The sequence below is a fragment of the Neolamprologus brichardi genome, chromosome 2 (genome assembly GCF_056152115.1).
Source record: "Neolamprologus brichardi isolate AB-2024 chromosome 2, ASM5615211v1, whole genome shotgun sequence".
Taxonomy (NCBI): domain Eukaryota; kingdom Metazoa; phylum Chordata; class Actinopteri; order Cichliformes; family Cichlidae; genus Neolamprologus; species Neolamprologus brichardi.
In genome coordinates this window covers 33741075-33755381 of record NC_142105.1, presented here as the reverse complement: position 1 = coordinate 33755381, position 14307 = coordinate 33741075, and the positions used below count along the sequence as shown (strand labels likewise).

The window sequence follows — 14307 nt, the reverse complement described above, 5'->3', positions numbered from 1 at the left end:
TTTACACAGATTATCTGAAAACACAAAACCTCTACACACTTCTAACATGCACATTTACACAACTAAATGGCAGTATTAACGAAAGGAAAAACATTCAACAAATCCCTTTAAACCTTAACACAAACAAAAGGAAGCATCTCTACGGAAAAAGAAACCCCTCCACTTGGATGTCATGACATCATCAGGACTTTAAAATGAGGAAATTCCAGGCAGGTGTTTCCCCACACCTGACCCTTATGACGACTGAAAAGACAAACAAAGTAAGTATGAACAAATGACTTAATCTGTAACATAATAAAGTATAAAGAAACATAACTGAGTATTTGTCTTAATTTGCAGAATGTTTGATTTGCCGGCAACAGAACGCTTACACAAACAAACCCGGGATAGTGAGTGAAGCAATGTTACTTAACAAATAGCAAATCATAGCAAATATATAGAAACAGAATAATGTGTACAATGTGCACAAAAAAAGGTAAACACATATGGGACAAATGGAGAGCATTGCAACTGCTCCTCCACTTTGTCACAAATTTCCATGTAATTTTGTACCATGTTATATTTAATGGAATCTGTTCAAATGAAATCTGCTCGAATGGTGTACATTCAGTTTATACCGAGCACATTTTCTTTAATATATATCAACCATTAATTTTATATATCTCAGTCGCAAATTTACTCAGAATTATTGCTTTGTGTTCATTGAGGGTGATATATCATTTTATATCTGAAATAACTAAAAAGCCCATTCCCTTCTGAAAAAGTCAGAAATACCTGATGGGGTCACTCACTACATATTATTTCTTTATTATATTTATTATATCTCTAGGACATTTCTCTAACCTGGACTTTTTAAAAAAATGAAAGTCATTTGAAGCTCATGTGGGCGCTGAATGATCCATTAGAAACTGTCTACATTTTGATGTGTACACTGTGCAAAGAAAGCCTTCCGATGAAGGGACTGACGGTATGTATGGTGCACTTTGAGCGAGCCAAATATGACCAATGAAGTCATAACCAATCACAGCAGAGCGGCCCTCCCACTGCCTAACAACCTAGCAACCAATTAAAATGCAGCCTTCTTCCGCCTCTTTAAAAATATCCTCCGTGGACCCGCCCCTCCCTGCTGTGTGCACTTCCTCGTTGTTATCCCCGTTACTAGGGTGACCGCTAAGCTCTGTCAGCGGTTGGTGGAGACCGTGTGACATAAGAGCGTTATCGGGAATTCCTCTCCTCTTGGGGCTCCGTGTGACGGCAAAAGGAGGTAGCTTCAGTTAATGCCGGGAGAAAGCAGCACGCATTTTATACACGTGAGGCGCTAAAGTTTCCCATGTTTCCTAAACGTGTATTCATCCGAGCGCAGCTCCGCAGATGAGGAAGATGTGTCTGTGCGGAGTTTAGACTTTAATGAGATGACAAAAGTTAGAGAAGAGATAGCATGGTCGTTAGAATCTTCTTCTTCTCTGGTTCTTGCTTATAGGCACAACATCTGAGATCTGTACTGACCTGACCAAGGAGGACTTAAAAGTAAGTGTCACAGTGAAAACATAAATTAATCCCTCTGTTTCCACACCAGTAACAGGAACATATGATCTTATGCGGGATCTCTATCATTTAAGTAGGATGTCATTGTGTTTATATTACGTTTTACGTCAGTAAGGGATTCCTAAATAAAGACGTTAAATGCCTGTTTAGAGGGAGGCTGTGTTTTAAAAGTATTGATTTTTGATAAAGTCATCTAGGAATAGAAGTGTGTCTGTCCTAATATCAGACATTATGTTTACCGTAACTCCAATTATTAACTTCTTTGCCTCTAATTTCTACTTTTCTTTGTGTCTTTGCTACTTTTTCGTTGATATGTGAACTTTATGTGTTTATGTTTTGGTGAAATGAAAGCTGCAAAATGACTCATGCATGTTTATGATTTTGTTTTTCCAAGCTGAAACCTGACTAACAAGTTAAACAACTATACAGCATATTCAGTCTGAACCTTCTTTGTTTTGCTCCAAGAGCTCTTTGAATGCAGGCTGCAAAGGTTTATATGTTAAACTAAAAGCGTGCAGCCTTTCCCCTAAAGAGAGCTTTGAAACTTCACAGCCATATGACAAACTTCACATGACTGGGGCATGGAGGACTTTTTTTTTCTGTTTTTCCTGAACTCAGCGTTAGGTTCACGTCATAGTTTTACATTAGGAGTTACAACATGTTGTTACTTTTTGTTATGCAACTCTGTTATGCACCTTCGGTATGCACTGTATTGAATCTCACTATCTACCACGGTCTCTGGTGAGTCTCTTGGCACATGTCAAGCTGACCTTGTCATGGAGGTTTGCCATACAAGGGATCAGTGACGGTGTGTGGACACACCGACAGCTCAGATGTCTGTTCCCGAGCTTCTGGGGTTGCTGGCAGGTTGTCTTTAAATAGATAAGCACTTTCGTTGTACACCAGAGAGGGGCTGTGACCTATGAGCAAGGTGATTCTCGAGCCTATCTGTGTCTCAGGGGACGATTCAGCAAAACACTCACCATATGTTATAAACCATAAGGAAACTCCAGAGGTTTTGATAACGCTATAATCAAGCAAAACTGCTAATAAAATCACCAGGTCCTCAAATATTAACGTATGTTATATCCTCCTGAGACCCAGGGGGAAAAAAACTATTTTGATTTTTTCCATATAAATCAAGTGTTGGGTTGGTAAAAAAACACATTGCAAAAACAATTTTGTTTTTAACTAAATTTATTAAAATTTTACAACATGTGCACGAGAGGAGTTCATTGATCACGAATGTGAAACTAACAAAATCCTTTTCTTGATTTCTAGAGAGAACTCTTCATCACTGGTATCATTCAGGTCTTGTTCATATATTTGTTCCTTGTTTATCAGTTCCTCAGCCAAGAGGCGCTTGAACTCCAGGTACAGGGAGTTCTTTTGAGCTTATTGCATGTCCTCGCCAGGAGTTGGTGATGGTCAAATCAATTAAATAAAGTGTGGTGCGAACAGTCCACTTTTTGGTCCGACTAGATATTCTGTAGAAGCTGAGCATGCGATCAGATAGGTCAACCCCTCCCATGTTGATATTATATTTGCAACCACTGCAGGTCTTGGGACTTGTGAATTGGGACCGCCAGTGAATGGAACGATCTGTTCATCAGACCTATGTTTGCCTGGGCAGATTGAGGCAACCTTGAAGGACTCTCTGTAGAAGTGGTCTGACTTTCCCCAGGAGATCCTTTTTTTTCTCATTTTCTGGCAGATCATCGACTACTTTCAGTGAAGACCTGATCTTGTAGAAATGACCACATGTCATGGAATCAGCTATAACTGCGACTCTTATGCAATGCACGCTGAGATTCCTAAAAAGCTATTGATTTCTTCTGGTGTTGTGTTTAAACTACACCCTGAATCCTGTAGCATACGCTGGTTGGTCAACAAGGACAAGTCCTGAATTAGTTTTTTGTCAATGTACTGCTGGAAATACTGCTGTGGGCTCCAATCATTAAGTGTCATTAGGGTACCATCATCTCCAATTCTGCATTCTTCCAACAAAGGCATAAACCTAAGATAATTAAGGAGCCCCATAGGGGACATGGGAGGAAAAAAAATTAAGACGGACTTTTGCGAGATCTCGCAAAACAAACTCGGGATCTCGCAAAACTTTTAGCCGCATTCTTCCCATTAGCTCGAAGCTAACGGTAGGTCTCGACCTCCCGTTAGCTTCGAGCTAACGGGAGGTCGAGACCTACTACAGCCGGGAGGAACACCGCATTCCCGGCACATCGTGCCTCGACCTCCCGGTGGGCTTCGAGCCAGCGTCCGATGAATGCGGCTAAAACGTTTGCGAGATCTCGCAAAAGTTTTGCGAGATCCCGAGTTAGTTTTGCGAAATCCCGACTCGAGATCTCGCAAAAGTCCGTCTTAATTTTTTTTCTCCCATGTCCCCTGCGGCTCCGTAGATAATGGAAAATTATTTAGCAAAATAAAATTTAGATACTTCAATATCCGATATAGTTCACTTACAACACATTCACACTATCTTTATAAGTTAAATCAATTTAACCATACTTTTTTCACTCAAAATCAAAAACTCCTGATTCTCCTACATGCTGGTTTTGGACCAGATAGGATGACGGCAGATTTCAGCTGACCCTGTGTCGTTCTCCATTACATCCGCCCCTGCATCTTGATAATCTTTGTCTGGCTCCTCCTGGGTTTTCACCCTCTCCTATCTTGCTCATATGACTCTCATCTTCTGAAAGATCTATGTCTGAATCTCCCTCAATGGTTGTGTTAAGAATTCTTTCTGCCTCTGTCAAAGAGTTGTCTACTAGAAAAAAGTGAAATAAATTTAAGTACAAACTAGGGATGCAACGATACCAATTTTTTCAAACCGATACGATACCGATACTTGGATCTGAGTACTTGCCGATACTGAGTACAAAAACCGATACTTCTACCACACACACACACTGCCCGTAGATTTTCTCTTGACATTTTTCATCGCTTTTCCAAAACCCAAGTTAAAGTTGGCTGTTCCGGTCCACACTGCTGACATTTTGTTTAGCCTAGCTACAGCAGCCTCCAGTTTCTCTTTTTTATCTGGAGCCGCCAGTCTGACTCGCCTAACCCTGTCCCTGTTTAGCGTGGGATGTCCCCCTAGTGGCCAATCTAAAAACTACAACAGAAATGACAAGCCACCCTCTGATTAATGAAATAAGTTGGTATCGGTTCATGGTATCTTTTTTCTAACTTTTACGAGTATGAGTACACACACATTTTACAGTATCGGCCCCGATACCCGATACCAGTATCGGTGCATCCCTAGTACAAAGTCCTGACGAGCACCAGAGTACACATTAATAAATGAGTCATTTCCTCTGTGAAACTAAATAAGCTTAGGTCTGAAAACCCCTCAAATTACTTACTAGATGTTTATTTTTGAAAATTAATCAAAATCTGAGTTTAAAAAAAAATATTCTAAATGTAGATATCATGCTTACATGTGACATCATTTTAAAGCTACTGTTGTCCTCTCTAAGAAACATCAGGACTCAGCAGAATGGCATGTGGAGTGTGAGTGATACAAGCAAAAACTAAATGTGTACTACAGTGCACAAAAATGTCTGGATATATTATATAACAATGTTTTGGGGTTTTGTACTATTGATCAGTTACTGTCTCTTTCATATGTAACAACTTGGTGTAAATAAATAGAAATAGTTGTACAATGGCTTTCACAATGCTCTTTTCTCCTCAGAGGGCCCAACATGTTCCCTGATGCACTGGAAGCAGCCGGGTGTGTAGAGGGCCTGTCACTGCCCTCTCTGCAACCGCTGCCAGAACTGGAGGAAGAGGAAGCAGAGGCTTCATTGGAGAGGGGGCCAAAGAGGCCAGGACGCTACAGGAAAAGCCTTCAGCTTTTAAAGCCCTTCAGGATAAGGCACAAGTAAACAAAATCGACTTTAATTGTATTTGATGACTCTGGTAGCGAGAGAGATGGGAACATAAAGGCAGAGACGGTTTTAAGCTCCTACAGTGTAAAGATGTTGTTGTATTCAAAGGAGTTCTTCAGAACTGAAGAAGCCTCTCGGATGAGAGGTGAAACGTCTTCAAGTAACTTAAAGAAGTCCAGACGCTTTTCTTTGCAAGCTCCTTTGACTACGATGACCTGGATGACTGAGAACCTTCACAGAGATGTTGTTGTATGTTGAAGTGTAGAGACACACACAGACTCTGGAGTGCACATTTGCTCTGTTTGGTCCCTCCCTAATGTGCTGACTATTCGGGTGTAGCCTGAGGCCATGATAAGGGTTTGCAACATATCCTCCAGCAGCACAGTGCCATGTCTGAGCATATACCCACTGATAACACCCCCCCCCCCCCAACTTCTTTTTCTTTTCGCTGCACTCTTAGATTTCTGTGAAGAGCGTGTAAATTACTATCCAAACACAGCCGGCATGATTCACCTTTCATTGACTCTGGCGAGTCAAAGGCGCCGATTATTTCTCAGAAAACCTACGCCTGTCTGTTCCCCCAGCATAGCGCCTCTGTGTGTGTACCTGTGCTTTTATACATCTCACCTATTTCCACGTCTTCCACTCTATTCCAGGCACCAGCATCCAGTCGATAATGCTGGCCTCTTCTCATTTATGACTCTGCACTGGCTCTCGCCGCTGGCAGTGAAAGCCTACAAGGCGTCCAGCTTGTCTATAGATGATGTGTGGGGACTGTCGTGCCACGAAGCCTCTGCAGTCAACTGCCAAAGGTGAGGTAATTGTGCCAAAGCTGAGGTTTGCCTGATGAAAGGGACCTGCGGTGTTAGGAAGACTCTATCTATTGTTGAAACACAGTATTCCCACAATACTGGAACCTGGTGAGGCATGAAATAAAAAGGTGAGGTAGGAGTTATTTGAAGGTGTTGGATTTTTATGTTTCCTTTATAACAGTGAAATTTAATATATGGGAACTGTCCCCTCTTTAAAAAAAGGGACTTTTGAGTGAAATCACAAAGCAAAACTATAATATGCTGTTTACACAGACACTGCATATTGTATAACATATTAATATTGAGTTCTGATGAGCCAAACTGTTTCTTCTACTTTCTTTCTTTACAGTCAACAATCTGGGAATTATTGTAAATCAGTCATCTGTAGCATAGCGCTGCGGTAAATACAGGCTAGTAGATCTAGCTGGCTGTATTTACCCAGCATCAAATGTGCTGTTCACTCCTTTATGAAACAGCATTTACTAAAATTTGCAGCGTCATTGCACAAAATTATAGCCTTATTCAAGATTTATGTCTTCATTAACAAAGAGAGTGAGAATGAGGGTCACAGACAGAGTTGGAAACGACTGAAGAACAAACTCCTGTTAAATGGATCTGCCCTTTTCTTTGTATTATTATTAACATCCAAGACTACATATGCAACATATATACAAAGGAAAAAAGAAACAACTTTGAACAAGCAGGAAGGTTTCGACTGGTCAGTACAGTTATAGATGTTCAACAACAATAGCAGGTCTATAGGGCGTCACATAGCTGACCAATATTTCCCAAATCAAATTGTTCAGATGTATAACTGAGAAATGCTTGTCCAGTTTGTCAATGAACATTGTGATTTCCATTCATATGTTAAATGTTGGGCTCTCCTTCCTAGTCTTTCTACCAGCCACCAGTAGTTTCATTAAGTTCTTATCTCTTTTATCTAGTGTAGAGGTGTATACCCAAAATATATAGACTTACTCATTAGAGGAATTTTTCAATTAAAGTGTCTTTTATCCCCCTTCAATAGTCTTTAATAACAAGATGATGAAAAGACAAGGTACTTTAGAGAGAGGTGATAGTAGTTGACGGGGGGGTTAGCCCTGGGGCAAATAAAAAATCTTGTCAAATTCTTCCAACAAAACCTAACCCGTTTATCTTTTTTTTAAATTTATGTTAACATAAATACGACTTATTAACACTTATTTATGTCATTCCGATATTGTTCCACAAGTTGTAGATGTGATATTTGTTATTTTTTGCAGACTGTGAAACTTTGCCTGTCTTTGCTTTTATGAAACGGCCTCTCTAAGATGCTCTTTGTATAACCAGTCGTGTTATTGAGCCTCCTCTTTTTAGCGCCACTTACTCTTCTAACCTTTTGTTGACCCCTCCCCGACTCTTTTGAGACGTGGTGCTGCCGTCAAATTCAAAATGAGCGAATACTTTTTTGTGAATTGGCAGATTTTCTCAGTTCAAGTAGTTGATGTGTTTTCTGCAACCAGCTGCAAATAAAATATGGATTCATGAGATTTGCAAATGACTGCATTATAGGTTGATACATATGCACAAAACTACAGTTTTAGTAGCCTTACCTGTAGCATAGATTAACTGGATGGTCTGTAAAATGGATTTCAAAAGGCACCGGTACCACAAGGACAGTCGAGAGGGCACAGACTTAAATGAAACCTGGCAGGCAGCCTGAACAGCTCCTTTTTGGCACTAACATCAGCCCTGTCTCTCAACAAGAAATGAATAACTGAGTTACCCTTTTTTTTTTGGTTCGGTGCAACAACATTAATTTATGCAGTTTTTTCGAGGGGAACTCTGTTGACTTCCATTTTCAGCCCCTGTAGTTGTTGCTTCTTTATAAGTGTTGAGTAATGCCAGTGTCATCATTTTAAGTAACATGCAGTCAGCTCACTGCACACGACTGGCATCTTCATTATATGCTCTGATGCTTTAGCTGAAGGAGTGAAAATGAAGTTACTAATTTTCAAATATTCAAATTGCTAATTAACATCTAGTGAAGTTGTAGAGGAGACTTGCTAATCCATTCTTGGTTAAAATGTGCTTCGTCGCTTGTATAAGGAGACTCTCTTTGTGCTGCAACCCTGAGCTGAGAGTGTGTTATTGTGCAGAGGATCCTGTGGAGCTGTTTGAGGATGAATCCCACTGATGTGATATGTAACTGTACGAGCCTGTTTCAGTCTCGTGGGACAGGATCGTCTTTTTAAAACAAATATCGAGAAAGCCCTTTTGTTAAACCGAGTGAGATTAACTGTGACGAAAACAGAAAATGCAAGTTCACGTTTCATTCAGTGTTATTGGTCAGGATACAGCCGTTATACTGTCGTTTTAGGATTCATAATTATGTACCGTTTTGTGTGTTTGTGCAGCACGTTGTTAAGCTATACCTTGAGACTTAACTGATGAACATCCTGTGTCTGTTTACAATACAGGAACGATGTGATGGGATAAAGGCAGGGGAGCGTTGCTAAGAATGGCTGGGATTACAGATTACCGTGAGAATTTGTGCCTCTCTTAGACAATAATGGCATTAAGTGTGTACCTGTAATGCACAGTGTCTCCCTGTCTCAGTCATTAGCTGTCACTGACAGGAGCCAGGCTGGAGCAGACCGTGAGATAAAAGGCCGAGCTACAGTTTGGGAAATGCCTCGTAAAGACGCTCCGATTCTATGAATGAACTTAAATGTTTTACACTAAGCTTATTATTTGTGCTACTCAGAGAAAGTAAAACCAGTGTTTTTTTCCATCACTGCTGTGACTCAGCAGTAAAAATTTGAGGAAGTTCACTCTTGTATCTGGTGACAACTGCGTAGGTTGCCAGTAATGCTTGTTCTGTTTAAAGATCACGGCTCAGGGTTGAGAGTTTTTATGCTGCTTTGTGTATGTTAAAAAGAAGCAGACACGGGAAGCAGCAAAGGAGCACAAAGCCACCGGGTGGGTGTCTGACACAGTTTACATAGCAAGAACATTTACAGAACGGAGATGCTAAAGCACAGCACGGGAAATTGGAAAGGCACCCTGGGAGAGTTGACACTTGTTGGTTGCTCAGTGAGGTGCGAACCTTGAATGCTGTGTGCTGTTCAAACACACTCCTGCAACATCAGCTTCGCGTGCCATCTGGCATGCTGAAACGATGGCTGTCGGGAACATTTCACTCCTGTTCGAAAGCAAATAATTCCTGCTTTACAGCCCACACCGTTGCCCTGCTGTTCTCCTTTTCATTTATATGTAGGCACATGTGCGCACGTGAGATCTAATATGGTATTTCTAAATACACACGACTTTGGATTTGTGTGATCAGAAGTTTGCAGGTGCTCATCGTGCATATAAATATGATGGCAGCTGTTTAGAAAGGGCTCAGAGAGACCTCCCCCGCTCGTGGAAATCTACAATTTCCCTTCATAGATCTTGACTGAGTTCCTTGGACTTTCTCGTTGTTTTGAATATTAGTCAGTCCTGTCACACAAATGCTATGTATGTGCATATTTTAGCCCATATGTATACTTTTGTCCCCGTGTGGATTAAATCCATTATAAATTCATACTTGTAATGCTTTAAAATCGTTCCACCATGGAAAAAGAACAGTTCAAACTCAGACTCATTAAAATCATTAAAACTCCCAAATTATCTGTAATCTTCTGACCACAATTGTATGTTCATTTTGGACAGTAATGAGGGGGCGGTTAAAAAAATCTCTTCCAGTTTAATTTGCTATTCCTCGCTTGGTTCTTTGATTGGATTTAGGAACACTAGTCTAACTTTCTATGAATCAAACTGTGTCTCTGCAGCATTTGGAGTGCAAATAATTGCAATTCCTTAGATTTAGCACCATTTGACTTCAAGTAGCAATTACCGGGCCGTGCAAGAGTGTAGCGGGTATAATGTTCTGTCTATCTCTGATACGTTTTTAATAAAGTCGTTAGGGCGTTAATTACTTTCTGCAGCTGCTCGACTGCTGCTTTATAGAGTCATTAGCCGTGATGCATTTGGCCAACAAGATATTTACCCACTTCAAATGGCATTACACAGCAATAAAGGTGCATTAGCACATCTTTAACATGTTTGGTACCTTTCTCAGTGCGATTATGTGAAGCGTGATTGTATATTGTAGGTCACCTTTATGCTATTATCACTCTAGCTGTCTTCAATTGTCTTTTGGGGTTTTTGATTGCATTGATTGCCTTCTATACTGGTTTCTCCTCTATTTTAGGAAGTGCTGATTTTATCCAATTAAAGAAAAAAATATCCAAGAAACTTTTGGGCTCTTTACCGCCACATTGGATAGCACTGATGCGTGAAAAAAGGCGAAGCAGTTAGAGAGTTATATATATTTAGTTTAGTGAGAATGGACTCGTGTTTGGCTGATATGTGTGCTCCTATAGTTTGTCACTATTTGTGATCCTGGGTTTTGGTTCCAGGCTTGAATATTTGTGGCACGAGGAGCTCAAACGAAGCGGGCGAGAGGGGGCATCCCTGACAAGAGTCTTCTGGAGGTTCTGCCAAACCCGTACGCTGGTGGCCGTGTTCTCCCTGCTTCTCACGATGGTGGCCGGCTTTGTTGGGCCTGTGAGTACAGTCTAAATCCTTCTTTGCCTTTTATATTTTTTTGCTGATTCAGCTAAAACGCCTTTCAGCGTGGTCGCTGGCGTGGAGCCTCAAGTCCATGTATTTTCAGAAAATCACTTTATCCTGTTTCATGCTGGTCTGGAAATTGAAATGAAAACATACTGGGAGATTACAAAGCCTTCGATACTGAGAGTCGTATTAATACCATAGATTAGCTGTTTTGTAGCCAGTCACACTTTGGTCCAGATATGCACAGGGCTTTTTATGTGGCACACTTGTAGCTTCAGATTCCCTGCCAAAACAGCTCTCGGATGATTATCGGAGAACAAACTCAAAGTGTGAATATTTCTAAACATTCCTTATCAGAAAACTGAAAACTGAAGGGTAATTATGTTTGAAGTTGTAAGTCTGTGGCATGTCTAAGTGACTTTCATTGTTCCTTTTGCTCCAAGCTGTTTCTTTTGATGTCTTATGTGCATACTGTGTGATTCCTGTACCCACAACTAATAGCATTAACTGGATTTAGTTCTTAGACAATGACGCATTTGTCTCACATTCTTATTTTCTTTAGTGCATTTAATGACAAAGCAATGTTGTATGTATTCTTTCTGCTGTGGAATGAGTCATTGACTGATTTTACTCATCCAGGCGAGCAAAAATATTGATTAAAAATGCATTTTGTCATTTTTAATCAAGTTATATATGAAATATTTCCTGTGTTTGTTTTTATTCTCTATCTCCTACGTTATCTCTGTCCTTGTTGTCCTCTGTTTTGCTGCTGCCACTTTTCCTCTGTGCTTTCCTTTTTTCCTCACTCTTTCTGTCACTCTGTGTGGGCAGGCCATCCTGGTTAAATCTCTGCTGGAGTATTCCCAGAGCTCAGAGAGCGCTGTGTGGTATGGCCTGTCTCTGGCAGCCGGGCTCTTCCTCATGGAACTGATGCGCTCCTGGTCTCTGGGACTCATGTGGGGCGTCAATTACCGCACTGCGGCACGCCTCCGTGGGGCCACTCTTACCCTGGCCTTCCACAAGATCCTCCGCCTGCGCAGCACTAAAGACATCAGTCCGGGCGAGGTAGGTGTTGTAACCCTGGAGGGAACTCCTCTTCATATTAAAGAAATCATCCCTCGCTGCAGGGCACCACATGCAGATGATTGAGATGGATTTAATTTCTGCTCTTACACCAGTCCTGCTTAGATTTCGACAAATCCCATAGCCTGAGGGAGGGAAGGCTGTCTAAGATTAGTCATTACTCAGCTTAAGAGGAATCATTGTCCAACAAGTAAATGTGGGAATAAGGATAACTATTCATAACACTGTTTTTGTGGTGATATTTGGAGGAATTTTGAAGCAGTACTTTATGTAAATCACTGTCTCTCTCCACCAGCTGATCAACATCTGCTCCAGTGATGGCCAGCGGCTCTATGAAGCAGTGTGTATGGGCTGCCTTCTGGCTGGAGGGCCACTTGTGGGAATACTGGGTCTATCTTACACTGCATTCTTCCTGGGCCCCACGGCTCTGATGGGGTCGTCCATTTTCATCATCATTTACCCTGTCATGGTACGACTTTCACTATAACATCTAACCAGAGGCCGAGAATGGAAAACATGGTTGTCTTTTTAAAGTGGACCTTTTATGCTGATTTCCGGCTCCTTATTTTTTATTCCTGGACTCAGCTGGACTTGCATGAGTCACAGTTCAAAAAACTGCTTATTTCTCTTAAACTGTGCCTCGGTTGCAGCACCTCTGTTGCTTCTCTGTCTGAAGCAAGCTGTTTGAGCTTTTCTCCTTTTTCTCCCTGTAAGCCAACGTTTTTTTAAAGACAGAGTGGTGTGCTTTAGATGACCGTATTAGGAATATCTGCTTTCTTTGACAAACAAATCCAGCAGCAGAAGAAATTGAAATGGAGCGTTTAGGGCAGACTGAAGCTTTTTGGCTCATGTGGATAACGTGTACATAAATTGACATGATTTAAAATGTTTAATATGAGCATCCATCAGTCTGACAGTTCATCGATATGACAGAAAATGACGTAATAGGTCCACTTTAAGATGTTTCAAAAAGTTTTACCAAAAATTACTGACCAGAGAGTTTATTATTGCTGATTCATTCTTTCCAAGTTAGATTTGTTTTAAACTAATTTGGTTAGTTGAAGACAGAAATCGTAACGTCATTAAAGTCTTTAAGTTAATTTAGATTATTGGAGAGCCAAACAGACACTTTTTTAAAAGCATCATAACTCCGTGGCTATCAGTCGCCTGTCAGCTTTCTAACTTCAAATTACAGTCAGTCTGAGCTGCAGTCTGACAGCTAGAGACCCGCGATTGATGGGGAAGGCGTTTATCACTCTGGTCTCCGGGACAGGCCTGCAGCACAGTTAATGTGATTATGTCTGCTTTCATTTCCTCCCCCGCCACTTATTTCTCCTGTCATCATTTCCCCCGTTCCTGTCTGGACAGATGCTCGCATCGAGGCTGACGGCATATTTCCGCAAGAAGTGTGTGGCAGTCAGCGACCAGCGCGTGAGGCTGATGAACGAGATCTTGGGCTGCGTAAAGTTCATCAAGATGTATTGTTGGGAAGATGCCTTTGCAAAAAACATTCGCAGTGAGTGGCAGTCATGTGACTCGGCAATATATCCAGTGCTCGTTTTGAATGTGGTGAAGACCTGAGAACTTTGTGCAGGTCAGCATTTTTGAGAATAAAGTGTCGCTTCACCTGAACATCTTTTACTCGTGCAAATTAGTCACTGAATGAGCGGTTTATCACCTAAAAGTAGGCTTGTCCTCGCAGCAAACTGGCATGATAACCCTGCCCCTTAATCCATTTCCATTAACCTGCCCTGTTTAAGTGTGCCATCGTCTATAATCAAAGGCAGTTTCAATCCCTGCGCTTCAAGATTAATTTGCAAAGTGTTTGGGGCCCTATGATAGCTTAAATGGCTGTCAAGGCTGCTCTACTTATTCATGACTAAGCGATGGCCTTTTCTCATGAGGTCCTTGCTCTAGGTCATGGATAAGCATCATTTTCCCTCTTTAATCTGCTCCAAATTAGCCAGCCGGGTCTCACTTTCATTGCTGTCTTGTGATTACCTGCTATAATAACAATAATTAATTTGCATTCATTGGTGAATGAGTCTTAAGAGTTACAATGTCATTCCAAATTTACAGTCAGCAATTGTGCCGATGACTCCTCCTTTGTAGTTTATGCAAGAACACACACATCCCAACGGGGAATAAGGACAATGACTAAACGAGCCCGTGCAAACGGGATATACAAACATAGATGAGAGGGTCAGGATTCAGGAATTGGACTTGAAAAGTTTTCAAGGATCACCAGGTTTTGGAGCCCCTTTGAAAAGCGAGTCTCTTGTCCTCTCCTGTATCTATTTTTGTGTGTTGCTATTTTGGTTAGTGACTCTGATTGTGGTGCGGATTGGCTGGCC

General features: G+C 41.2%; 1 protein-coding gene and 1 pseudogene across 3 annotated transcripts in view; one reads left to right on the top strand and one right to left on the bottom strand.

The window, feature by feature from the left end:
• Positions 1 to 1195: 1195 nt before the first annotated feature.
• LOC102784287 (ATP-binding cassette sub-family C member 5) overlaps positions 1196 to 14307 on the top strand; it is a 30344-nt gene continuing 17232 nt past the window's right edge. The window contains exons 1-8 of one of the 3 annotated variants that reach the window (XM_087851779.1): positions 1196 to 1310; positions 1481 to 1527; positions 5261 to 5449; positions 6113 to 6268; positions 10714 to 10861; positions 11702 to 11935; positions 12249 to 12422; positions 13322 to 13469. In XM_087851779.1, the coding sequence (XP_087707905.1) occupies positions 5271 to 5449; positions 6113 to 6268; positions 10714 to 10861; positions 11702 to 11935; positions 12249 to 12422; positions 13322 to 13469 (1039 nt within the window). In that variant the 5' untranslated portion in view covers positions 1196 to 1310; positions 1481 to 1527; positions 5261 to 5270. Of the gene's footprint in view, positions 1528 to 5045; positions 5077 to 5260; positions 5450 to 6112; positions 6269 to 10713; positions 10862 to 11701; positions 11936 to 12248; positions 12423 to 13321; positions 13470 to 14307 lie in introns of those variants that run through there. The other 2 variants (XM_087851778.1, XM_087851777.1) reach the window with 2 other exon arrangements.
• Positions 2983 to 5048, bottom strand: LOC148106223 (uncharacterized; annotated as a pseudogene).